General features: G+C 39.7%; 1 protein-coding gene across 1 annotated transcript in view; it reads right to left on the reverse strand.

Moving 5' to 3' along the window:
- LOC111259807 (Na(+)/H(+) exchanger protein 7) overlaps positions 1–13,890 on the reverse strand; it is a gene marked incomplete at its 3' end in the record, with an annotated part of 61,971 nt that overhangs the window by 27,002 nt on the left and 21,079 nt on the right. The window contains 1 exon segment of the mRNA XM_022832048.1: positions 13,206–13,370. Within this exon segment, the coding sequence (XP_022687783.1) occupies positions 13,206–13,302 (97 nt within the window).

Consider the following 13,890-nt stretch of genomic DNA (forward strand, 5'->3'; position numbering starts at 1 on the left):
GTCAGACTTGAAGCTGTAGATCTTCCGATTTCGATTATTTGAAACCCAAAAACGTACGCTTTAGCAATCACTATCTCAATATATATTTGACACTTACGTATCTTGTCGATGGCTCAAAAGCGGACTTTGCTGAATCCAATTAGATATCACTGATTCAGTGGAACTCGTTCCCTTTGTATAAGCACATCGCTTTAGAAGGTCTCTATACACTGGAACTACCTACTTGGAACGACAACACTTTTAACAGTCTGGGAGGACGCTGATGTTCCAACCTGTTAATCAATCGCTAAAACTAAGCTCGTTACGTCGGAATTAGCAGGTTTTAATGCTAGGTTGACCCTTCGCTCCCGCAGCCAATTCTTTCATGCCGCTGCTTTCCACGTACGCCAGTCATGCGTGACCCTAATTTGGCATAGGATCCACAGGCCCAGTCAATGGGTCTACCCGCCTATTACTTCGAAAAAAGCTAACTTGACTTCGATGATATAGACAGCCTAGTAGTATGCATTTTCATTGCGAGTGTTGTGTCGTCGTGGTAGGTTTAAGAGGCTCCAATCAACGCAGATTTTTTGGCCGATGTTTTAAGCTACGTGTATGTGACGAACACAAGTTTGGCTTAACGACATCTTGAATTTTTCAAATATCACATATGTTTCCTGCTACAATCACCGTAGGTTTAAATCGTAACTATATGGATGAGACAGCTTTAGACTTTCTCAGCTTTAGCAGGCCGGTACAAACCTTACTCGCTGGAACTGCTTTTCTTCAAACACGTCTCAATCTGGGTGGCGACGTGCTCCTGACTTTGGAAAACTAGGTCCAACTACTGCACTTCTGTTCCGTCGAAATTGCAAGTTCCGTTTCATTATGATGTTTTGATAGAGTAACACATTTCGTTTTCCAAATGGCTATTTTTGAAGCCAAATAATAATTTTTTTTTTAACTTAGTTATTACTTATAGTAGAAATACTCCAAAAAGTCATCAACAAATCATACAAATACGTGACATCGACAGGTAGAAATTACTATTCCATAGTCGATTTTCTCTGGTCGACGGAAACACTGGTTATGGTCAGCAATCATAATTAGGACGGAATACATTGATGGTTTGGAGTGCTAGCAGACAATCGATCAAACATATCGATTGTTTATCAAAATTGTTATATATAAAAGGGAAGTAAAAGTAAAACATGCGAAGGCGTCACCTGTCGTTTGTTATGAGCGCTACGGATGCGATTGGAGCGGACGAATCGAGTTGACTATGCCACCCACGTACCGACTAGTTTATTAACAGGATGTCATCTTTGTTGTCCTTTCGTTCCCTTCGATCACTACAAAACCTAACGCAAGCCGACCTTTCTGGTCGAGGTGCTTTTCTGCCGCGAACCTGCAGTAGAAATCATAGCTTCATTTTCTGAGCGTCTCGAGGAATACCTACGAAAAGTCCAATGGTACCTAATTTCACTCAAGAGATGTTGATGCTAGCAGCGTACTCAAACGCATGACCTAGTCTGGTCAGAGTGGTTGAATGAGGTCGTCTCATTATCCGCTGCATTAAACGCTATGGTACAGCTGATCCGGTTTCGTTGGGTCCTCACTTTTCGAGCGTAGTCAAAACAAACGTAAAAAATAACCCGCCGTTCAAGACATGTGACAGCCACGACACGCACGTCGTGTAATAATATAGTTTGCTTCAGTGGACGGCAGCTTAATATAATTTTATGCGTAGATCTGTGATCGATCTCATATCTCCAGAAAGTGCGTTCATCGGTGGGGAATCGTGAACAAAGTCTGATATTCCTTTACGAGTTCGCGGTGTTTAAAGTCTACTTGATGTAGTAAAGAACAGCTATTGAGTAAGGAGCGATTCGCTCGCTCTGAAAACACCATTTGCTTGAGTAAGTAAGATGAAGCACGTTCTTTCTTAGGGGTATCGTTAAAGACAGTACGTTGTGAATAGTGATGCAGGACTTCGGCGTGACGTAGCACTGCTCTTTTTTTTATATTTCGAGCTATTAGAGTTTCGTTTAGAAGTACTTCAGGTTATTATGGAATGCTTTTGTTAATAGTCCCCATTATTATTATTGTAACCTTTTTAGAGCTAAGTTGTGCTTTATCATCTCGTAACGGCCTATTACCAAAAATAACCGAGCAAACTCTATTTCGGATAGACAGCGTGAATCGAGTTAGAATTAAATAGAGACGACTTTAATGACGGTGAGTTGCCAGAAGTTGAGCTCGTAACTCTTTAATACGAGACGTCCTCACGCTCGATTTAGGGATCGATACCATTAACCTTCCGAGGTCGAGATTTAGAATTTTTTAGAGCTCGGAATGGTTTCGGCTGATATTCATAGTCAATTTTTTTTTTTTGTAAAGAAAAACCTCTTAATACCCGAAGTACAGGACACTCCTCCTACTGAAAACGTCCAATAAATGTCTGACCATATACTCACTCCACAACAGGGGTGCGTGCGTGTCTATCTTCGAGCTATTATATTAAAAACGTAGTAAGTGTCTCTCGATTCGTATCTTTTGATAGGGTAGTACGCTCGTTCATTACACCTGCGTAGGCCGTTCAGCCAGTAAAAGAACTTTGAAGTATAGCCCAGAGGGAAGCTTCTGTTTGCATAGAATCACAAATGCGATAGCGATAAGTGCTTAGCCACAGATGCTGTACCGTACTCGTTGTTCGTGTTGCTTTTCAGACGTATCACTCACTGTGCCTTACAATATGATAAAAAGTTGCTCGTCATGATTAAATGACGAAGTAACAATAGTGACTACGACCCATCGACAAAAACGCGTAATAAACACATCTATAAAACCATAGATCCGTCAGCTATTTGTACAGTGTATAGTGAAAGTATTAAATAACTGTCACTTTTCTGTTTTATTACGTCTCGTAGTCAATTATGTAAGAGAGAACTGCGCAGCTAGTCACCTCCTTCGCTGCAAGAACGCTTACGAAAGTTAACTATGTAAAAACGAAAGACGGGCACACTTAATGGAAAAGGCTTCAGACGTATGGCCATTGTGGGGTTTGACATAGTTGTTATAGCGCTGCGATCATTTTTTTTAATCCTTTTTTTCAATCTATTCGTATAAACGAATGCTTAAATAAAACTGACTAGGTCATACACTAATATTAATCACTGCCTATCCAATGTGACATGGATGACCCTCTAACAATGCTCTAAGTGAATTCGTTCGAGGTGACCTTTGCTGAAAGCGCGGTTGAGTATCCCATGAGGTGCCTGAGAACTGGCGACGAAGCATATTATCCGCTTTGGATGTTACCGCTGAGGCAGCTTTTCGTGGCTCTAGGGCATAACCCCTCCCGACTCATCATACCGCTCATATAGAGCACACGGTCCGGCTACGGACTTTACCTCGTTCATTCTCAATATCCAGCGGCCACGGAGGTGCTATATAGCGGACGATATTATGTGATAGTTCTTTGTATAAACGATAATTTGCACCTAACAGAAAAAAAAGACAATGGCGAAATTCGTTGTTATTATATAGAAAAGCTATAGGAAGCAGGCCATTAAAATCAGCTCACCTTTGTATCTCACGACCAACTGCATTGGTGCAGTAACAAAGTATTTAAGAGAAAAAGAATGACTCAAGCAGAAGCCGTGCTGAAAATATTGCCCAAATCTGAACTGGCGACGAAAAATTAATTTAATTTAGTCCCTAATTAAGTTTAATGATAGGTATTTCAGGCGTCTTCGTCTTTGTTTGTGTTTAGGTCAAAGCCGCAATTAGGCAGGCCTAGCTTATTACCTTTCTTTTAAGCTATTTTTTATACGGCTCTTGCCGTTTCAATCATATCATTATTGCGGTAACTCGCTCAGAAATATAATTAGTTCCATCTTACAAAAAAAATCAAATATTGAGGATTCACCTCTTTGGTGGCCTTCTAAATATTTCATGATGAACAAACTTTTCCTACTCTGGTGAGTTCTTAACGTTCAGTATATACAGGGAAGGGACCCGAGATGTTGGTAATGACGTTATTCATTCACTCGTATATATTTACTTAATGCAAGAAAAAAAGGTATAAGCAGCTACACATAGAATATTGTCGCGAATGGAATTTGTGAAAGGAAAATAAATAATAAGCCGTTTTCTAGTTCATCGAAGTAAAAAGCTCAAAAATCATGGATTTACCATTTATCTTACATGTGTCTCGTATTATATATATTTGTATATTGAATACGAGCTTGTATCATGTATTATACGAACAGCGTCTAGATTCATAACCACAAGCCATAATCGGATCGTATAAAGGAAGATTGAAGGGTAATGTACGGATACTCTCTCTCTCTCTCTCTCCCTCTCTCTATCTATCTATCTTTCTATCTGTTAACTACAATGTAAAGAGAAGGTAGAAATAACTTAATCAATGCATGTTTCCCTATTTGATATAACCATACCATAGTCGATTATAGTGAGCTATCGATGGCCAGTAGAAACGTCTAATATTTCCGATAAGTGGATTAATTGTATCCTCAAGACTTGGGCACACTTCTAGTTCTTTCAAAGTTCTGATGAAAGGTGGAATCGACTAAAGCCTTTGATGAAGCTGTGGATTTTAAAAAATAAGGTGGTCCTTTATACCTAGTTATCGAACAGGCACAAATAAAGAATACATACATACATTGTAATACAATGGTATAATATAATAATGGCATCCAAACTTACTTGTCAAAACAAAAACTGCTGTAATGCGTGCCGTATGAGGTAAAATCTTAGGGAAAGCTTTGTCCTATGTTTAGAAAGTGCATGCATCTAAGTTCTTTGATCGACCATACTTCTCGAAGTAGATATCTTAGGTAGCACTAGGAAAACTGCTAGAAGTTCAACAATCGATGGCACGTGGTTGGGTGAATGATTTAGGTAAGGGGAGAGCCTTTATTGTGATCCGTTTCAATCCTTTCCTGCAAACACAGTTGCATAATCGTTCGTCTGCTAAAACTGTAGTACAAATGCGTCTTTGGAAGAAAAAAGAAAAAACACCTTTTCTTGATTCTTTACCTAAGTTCCAGCTCACCTTGCGACTTCGCTTGGAGTCTCAACTGGATTATTCTTAGAGCATCAACTATCGTCTTGTGTACTACATGAGAAGGAATCGAAAAAAAAATAGTAAAGATTTTTGTGCTTATGAGCTAAAAGTCTAAGAACTAAGTAACGTTTTTTTTGTTTACGGTTGTCCTTTACGTGACGTGTAGGATCAAATAAACAATCGTTGTTGAACTAGGAATAGCAGTTGGCGCTGCTGGCAGTATTCTAATCGTGAAGGCAAGTAGCTATGGTTGTAAGAGTGCCGCTCTTAGGGAGCGGCCTTACACTGGGTCCCAATTGTAAGATTGATTCCCCTGATGAAAAGAGACCTTGAACCCCGGTCAGTTTTTTCCCCTGCGAATCCAAACTTGAGTATATATACTTTCGCACTAAATGTCGGTAAGAGACAGAGGGTCAAGCCGGTCAGAATTGCTTGAATGAGAAGCAAGTTACCCCTTGGATTAGCAATAACATGACTCTTTTCTGTCGAGGACGCGAGGCACGTTCTCACTGCATGCCCTAATCTTCCGGTTCTCTTGGGATGCCTATCTTCTGGCCTCTACCTTTCACGGCCTCCTGAATTACTCGCAGACACGACTTCACTCGTTCCGATATTGCAAGAGTTGAGTCGAACCAAGCCAACGTCCATCTGTCTATCAAGTTTATAGATGATTTCTGCTGAAAACCAGCTGTGGGCTGAGAATTCGTCGAATGCCTCGCACTTAGCTTTATCCCATGGGAAACGTATGACTTTAATAAGAACTCTCAGTTCTAAGCGCTATCTACTTTTGACGGATTGAAAACGTTTGAGGGATATATACACACGATTTGGGACACAGTTTACTTTACGTTAGTTAGCTTCTACCAGAGGCGCAGAAAGGAGAGCAATAAGTAGTCGAATAGGGCTAGATCAGAATAGGTCTTGTCGTTGCTACTTAGAACAAACAAATATTTACTTAATAGAAAATTCAGATCCGATATTCAAAGCTAATGAAAGGAACAACTTTAAAATATTCTATGACTGTTAATAGCTTTCAGTGATAATGAGGCGTCGTTGGAGTGCAAGAATTTTCTCACATTATTTCGATACTAATTAGGTTAACTCCGAGGTAAAATAAAGTTTTGTTGTTTCCGCTTTAGCGAAGGCTTGCCAAACCCATTGTATATGACGCAGAGTGATGTACATCATGCCCTACTGTATGGGTCTTATTCGACCCTCTAACCCATTTGCTATTCCCATTCAGTTCAATGTATAAATACTATTAATTATAATACATACGTACAAATGCCGTTGGCCATCTTTGCTCAGTCTATATAAGTGAGTGTTGTCTATCGGTATACTCCCCGCGCGCGTGCTTTACGCATGAAGGGTCGTTTTCTACTGTTATCCTCCGACACTAGAACAGACGGCAGCTAAAACAGCGGCTTCCCTGAGAGGGCACGGCTGCTCCTGCGGTCAACGCACTCGAGTGATATCGATCACAAATGGGAATCTCGTACCTCTCCCACCTATCCATCAAGGTGGACCGTATGGACGCGCAAGTTGAGGATAGTAACCATCACCTAACCACAGCCAGACTACATAGACAAGGTAGTTCATAATCACTAGATCTTCGCTAAGTTGAACCTGCGCTCTTTACTAGCGCTAGTTCATCGTAGTGTTGCTGCGGGACGAAACTTCGTGGCACAGTATAGCCACACCTATGTAGTTCTTTAGGTAAATGATTCAACGAAGGTGTCCGCTTAGCATAGAGTGCACGATGTAGATTATTATACAGTTAACTTATATTTTGTAATGGCTTCGGCGCTGACGCACAGCCAAATTGCGTTGTTGCACGATCAAAGCAGAAGTTATGCATCTAGGTCTAACATAGTTGCACCGTTCTTATCAAATGCATTAAAACTGGTCACTATAGAGTACTAAGGACAGCTCTCACGCCCCTAAAGACCTCGTCCAAAAGATGGTCCTTGATTTTCTTTCTATTAAACCTAGCCTTTGAATCTTCAACTTTAGTTTCTTATATTTTTGAAGAGCTGAAAACGTATCAATATCTATATCTAATGCACATCTTGCTACAATTATTTCCCAGTACCAATTTTTGTAATGTCCACATTGTCACGAACTTAAAATATTAACGAAAACGCTTTTCAGATTGCAACTTCAGCTTTTTAGTTTATGTACGTAACCCAGTAATGTATTGCCGTTGGAGTTTTCAGCCTATGGGAAAACGTTGCTGATTGCTATCATTTGCATTGCTCTTCATAAATGTGATAATGATAAAGCTGTTTGAAATTCTTTATTTTTAATTTGAGAAGTAAACCTCCACGGTATATTTTGTTAGAGGCGCGGATTTCTCATTTCCCTATACCGCTAAATTAAATGGAACTTGTAGGAAGCTTTGCACCCACCTATCATAGTGATCAGGCGAAAATCTACTTCTGACTTTCGGTCAGTGACTGATAGTCAGTCAGTAAACAGTTCCAATGGTCGCCCTACTATGAACGGGGCAAATAGTAGGTCAGCTAACGAAATGCGTTGAAGTGTCCGCTTGTCTAAAGCCACCCCACATATAGCCATCGAAATCTCATTGCTCCGTAAATATCACCCCAAGCAGTAAATATGATCAATTGGCCTCAGTTGATGATGATTTATGATGATCTCTAATGAAACAAACGACTAAAAAAGCCCGGTTTTTTCAAAAGCTGTACGATATAAAGACATCGCAACTGATCTCAGATCCTTTTTCTTGTGATAAATTTGTGTTGTGCGAATTACACGAATTCGATATCTGTAGACAGCATTCCTTTTACCTTCTAGACACTCAAAATCTGCGAGGAATTGACTAAAATTTGCTAGTTTCTCAAATTTTTTGAGTATATTTTTCGCTGCATTTCAGTAGTCAAAACAATGGCTCATCTCAAAATTCGGGGATAGACGGGATACGGTTAGGTAGCGTGACGCTGGCGATTTTGTATTTAGCCATTTAACCGTTTTTACAATACCGTTGTTTTATAGCATCGGTCGGCACGAACAGTAAACAGCCACCACGTCATATACAAGATACTATATATAGTAGAATCTGATTCTTATGAGGCTACTAGGTATCTATCCTCCTAATAAACATTTTCAGGTTTAATTTACTACTATATTACGAATGGCTATATTTCTTGCTGCTTGCTACTAAAAACACTGTCGTTATCTATAGGTGTTTGTTAGGCCATAACGAGGCCTGTCCTAGAGTTGAATTTTGCAGAACACAATGAAAGCCAATTGCTTTTCGGAGAGTCGCTGCTTTGACTAAGAATCTATTACCACTCTACGAATAAACGAGATGTCGGCACTTTCTAAATGTGTAGATAAAATTAAATAATTAATATAAAGCCCGATTTTAACAAGAAGAACGGGTAGTTAGTTGCAAAGCCGGTATGCCATACTTTATAGCGTCCCCTTATCGCTGATGACATGCAGTTGTTTTGCGAGTGTTTACTACACAGGACGCCAAATGGAAAACTGAAACTTATGAGAAGCGTTTTAGTAAAAATTCCCTCCTCAAAGATACCCTTTCTATGGTCCATTCTGATTTCGCCACTGCCAGTGTTTACGGAAATATTCGATTTGTATTATATTCAGCTTTACCAAATTATCTTCATAAATGCAGACAACTAACTTGTTTTGCTACTATCAAAAATTTGTTGATGTTAAGAGGACAGGGAGAACGTCGCTGTACCGATCGAAAATGTGTTATGAAAGAGAAATGAATTATTTCGAATAAGCTTTAGATCGTTTACGAGGCGTGTGCGAGTATTCAGGCAACGTTATTCGTGAGAATCCGACAAACAGCTTTCATTTTTACAACTCAAATGAAAAATTTTACAGTCAAAATTTTTACTAGCTCAATATCGTTCGTGTTAGATGTCGCGTCCTTCAACATCGCTTTAAAAACTACGACAAGGGTGTACGCATTTAGGACGCCGCCAGAACTAACTCAGGTATACAAAAAAAAAGTGGTAACAAAGGAGCTCGAATAGAAACCGATAGCGGTAACAGCTTTATTACTGGATTTTTTCACAACTGTATGCAGCGTATTGGCGCAATGACTTTTCGGAATTATGCGTAATTGTGATAATTGTAGAAATCTCACAATGCCAGTGAACGGCCGAAAAATATGTGGAACGTGGACTGGTCATGCGATGTAAGCGACTGTACTGTAGGATAGAGTTGACGACCTGGTGAGGCTTACTTAAAATACTGCGTAGAAGATTCCGTCACGAAAGTTCACAGCCACTCATGTCAAAGGCATCGACATACGAGAAAAAATCTAGCTCATGAAAATAGCGTTTGGAGTTACCACCATCAACAGCAGTATCAACAAGCGCTGTCTAAGGCCGAGTCGTCTGTAACGTGTTGTGGTTCTGTTAGAAATATACGTAGATACGTATTTCGAAATTTTTACGCGCTACAAAGCTTGCGCTGATCAGTAGCTTAACGAACCTGCAGAAACGGAATTTTTGTAAGTTCAGGGAAGGACTAACAAACAACATTGTACACGAATCCAGAGTTAGGACTATGTAGGGCTTGAAAAGGGTCCTATAATATTCTGAAGTTGGAAGGAAAGAGGCGAAGATAGGTTCGCCGTTTCGAAGTGAGTGCGCCAATTTTCCCGCTCCTAAAGTAATTACATCTTTAAAATAATGATAAATCACAGATGCTCTAATCATCTATTAAATACGCTATTTTTGCTGTGTACGAAAAATATACAACGTCATTAAACATTTGAATTCAGAAAAGTCTGTTTCACTTGGAAATTCGTTTTGCCGGGTTTCCCTTAGTTTTATCTTGGTCCCATTTACAGACTTTCTCTCCTAAGCGTTTGTTTTGGCGTGCGAACTGCAGGAACTGCGTTTGCCCATGAAAGCACACCGTAAAATTAATGTCCGAGTGACAGGACATCACATGTCCTTCTTCGTACGTGGTCTTTTGTTCTTCGGTGGTTCTACGATAACAACACTAGTTCCAGATGAGCGCAGACGTTCCTCTACACTAGAAAACGTCTTGCAGCGCCTTCGCACCCTTCACGTTATCCTGGATTATATGTTATAATGGATCTTGTTCTGAACCGCATGCATCTACAACCAGGGCGACCGTCAAATGATCCACTTGCGCGCTTCTTTGAAACCGAACCGGCTGGTCCTATTCAACTGTATCCTTTGGTTTGACAAAAATAATGCGCATTCTTTTTCTGAAAAATGACATATTACTTCTCGAGGCTACAAATGCCGACGCCACACGATGAACGACGACCTAATAGTGCAGTAAACTGACCTCTCTGTGCGATTAGTGCGGTTGAATAGGTTTTTTTTGTGACGAAGTGACGAAGACGAATGCTTTTACGCATCGTCAGGGAATGATATATTGAACAGTTTCGACAATTTCATATTGGATTCCGTGACAGACGGCAGTGGCTATCGTACCGCGTGCATAGCCTTAAATGAATTTTGTTGCAGTTTGTAGAATCTGTAGCGTCACCGGAAAAGCCGTCCAAGCCAACTCCTAGATCAATAAGTCGAATTGATTGTGAATCTTCCGAGTGAAGACGATGTAAAACATCGATATGAGTCAGTTGCGCTTTTGCTTTACTCACGGTATTAATTGCGGTACTGAAACCTATAATACACTCGGAAAGCTTAGAAGTCAGAGGCCTATGCGGTCGCAATGCTGTTTATATGCACAATGACGGGATCCATCTAATTTAAATATTAGGTCTGCCAGCAAAAGAAGAACTAAACCACAAAATATGTCAGTTTTTAGCCCTCTTCATTTGTTCCTATAGAAAATAGGATTCTGCAGCCCGTTTTTCGGTGCCTTTTTAGGGTCATAACCTCAAATCAAAGACCCCTGCTTAGTTTGTGTGGCCATACTAAATACCGCGTGGCTTTAAGCTGCTAGACGAAATGTAGGCAATAAGGCTTGCAAAGTCGTGTCTATGTGAGTGGATAAAAAGGGCTAGTAAATCGATCACCGCTTGATTTCTCTAAAGAAAAGGGTGGGCCATAACAGATTGGAGAAGCAGCTTAATAAAGCCGCTGTCATTCTCGAAGCCGAAGGCTTTTCGTCTTAGCAGACACAGCTACCAGCCAGCTCCAAGATTACTTGGATCCCATAAAGCGACATTGAAATTAACACTATTGAATACAGCAGAACTATGTAGAATTTTGCTAGCGCCAAATGAGTAGTTACACTCTACGTCGGAACTCTGTCTAGCGTTGAGACCCATAGCATAAATAAAACACTGAGGGTCTGGCATTAAAAGCATCGAAAAGTCTTAATTAAAGGCTTCAAATTCTAGGACTCCTAGTGCCAGGGAAGTTAAGCCCTGAATTATTGTCCTACATTAAGCTGTGTTGTTATCAATAAGAGTCCAGGAAGTTCATAGCCTTTGCTGGATAAAAAAAAGCTGACGCAAGTAGTAAGTGTAATAAAAAAATAATAACAACTATAAAGCTTATTATTAATACACAGTCACATATGGAAATAACAGATTGTCTCAGCCCCAACCTATTTTGGATATTACGACGTGTACAGTGTGCGTCAGTGTATATGGGCTGGGCTTGTGATAGAATATATTATTAGCCCATTATGGATGCTTGTTAGGATTTCATTATAAGAAGAAGAACAATACTCATCATAGTGTTCTTCTGACTGTTCTTACTGTCTCGGAAAAATATTTTACTGAGCATTATGATTGCACAGCAGCTCTAAGCCTATTATTGTGCCGTTTAATCGAACCCGAAAGTGTTATTGGCTGTGAAGGGGGGGGGGACTAATGGTAGTCGAGTATATTAAAGACTACTCTGCTCTAAAGACCATGTCATTAGCTTCCCCTTTTTCTCCTCGTAGGTTGCAGACTGACAGAGTGTAATAGATATTTGTTAATCGTTAGCGTTTAGGGGTTATTCCTTCTTGTTGCCTAATATTTTTTGTTTTTTAGTTTCGCCGGATAATGTGCTGATAATAATAAACTGTACGACTATAGTGCTAGAGCTCTGAGCAAAACGATCCGGGATTTTATAGAATTCCATAATTCGCTGTCGACTCGGTACTTTCAATTGGATTGATACTGACATTTAAATCTGTAAACCCTGACGGCTTTGAATGGCGCAGGTTCATAGGTGAGCATGTAATTCCTCGACTAAGGAACGCCTAGTTTGACCACTAGAAAAAGCAAAAAGCACTTTTCATTCCTAGGTCATTCTCCATTTAGCTACTGTTGAAAGACTGATCGGTTTCCGATAATCTGATGTTGATTTAATAAAAAAAAATGTCAAATGCAGATTATTTATAAACGTACAAACAGATATTTTTGACAATAAATATTATTTCCATATTTATTACTTGAAATCGCGTTTGCCGGCCCGGTTCGTCATCCGTCTTTTTAAGCATTAAAAACAAGAAAAAACATTAGGAAATCTAATGGGAACATGCTCCTCGTCGTCCTCCTTCAGTCCATTCTCTCTTCACTCCTTCTCATCATCGTTTTTAATTCGGTCAGTAGCAGAAATTACTCGTTGCCCAATTCGGTATCGTTCCTTTTTTAAATGCTATAAAATAGTATAGCCCATATCATTGGAAGGGTTTGCTTGTCGGTCCGAATGCGTCATTGCAAGAAGCCTGATTCAACCCAGTGTCGTTTACGCATGGGTCGTGCGTTCTGCAACAGAGCTTCAATTACGTTCAGCTTTTGTCTCCGACCCTTCAAATGGCACGAAATAAAATATGTGCCCCTATAAAACACGTGAATCATAATCATTATAGAATCTATAAGTTATCAATTTGTAAAAGTGAATTTATAGACATACCACCAGCTTCTCGAATCGCATTCTCTGGTTGGTTCTGTTTTCTATTGAAGAACCAAATAATTCTTCTACTTTTCACCATTTCAAACTATACCTTTCAATACAGGAACGAATACAATTATGTAAAATACGTGCATCGTTTATACCCGAATTTCGAACAGACCCATATCCGATATACATCCCGGACAGCTGAACATATCCACATGCAAGTATTGACAAACATATGCGGAACTGCTGTGTGTGTACACGCAAGCTTTATTATACATCAGCCGAGTACTTACCATCTTGTTGAGCTGTGGCCTGTGCCACGAACAGGAGACCTGACAGCAGACAATAGCAAAAAAATGCGTCCGACATTTGTAACAAACGGAGTCGCATTGCAGTAGATACAGTTTTCGAGATTGCACCTCACTGCGGTGATAGCCCAGCTCGCTGAGCACTGCGAACTGCAAAAAACGTAAAAAAGTAAAAAGAAAATCAAAGGAGAACTCTTTAGACAAATTCCTTCATGATTTGATTGAGAGTAGACAAAAAAAACTCTGATCACGTACGTATAGTTTATGGACGGGTTGCAAAAAGCGAGAAGATGTCGATGTGAGCCTTAATAAGCCAGTTAAATAATTTGCATATAACCGAAGACCCCCAAAGACTCAACATTTCGTTCGTCCTACTAATTTTGTATATAGTACTATAGTCAGTGAAGATGATTGTAACTAAAAAGTCTTTGAATACGCGGAAAGGTATCAGTAGCTTTTAGGATCTTTGTAGTAGGATTTCTGCCCGTTTATATGACCGATCGGATTCCGACGTTTCGACGATAATTGACCTGACATGTGTTAACCCAATGATTGCTTAGATCTAGACAGGAGGCATGTGAAATAATTATTGCACGCTAATTGTTTATTATATTACGACTATTATTCTATAAGTAAACATTTGAAATACCCGGCATTTTTTAACATCCAT

Source organism: Varroa jacobsoni, unplaced genomic scaffold, assembly GCF_002532875.2.
Source record: "Varroa jacobsoni isolate VJ856 unplaced genomic scaffold, vjacob_1.0 scaffold_369, whole genome shotgun sequence".
Classification (NCBI taxonomy): domain Eukaryota; kingdom Metazoa; phylum Arthropoda; class Arachnida; order Mesostigmata; family Varroidae; genus Varroa; species Varroa jacobsoni.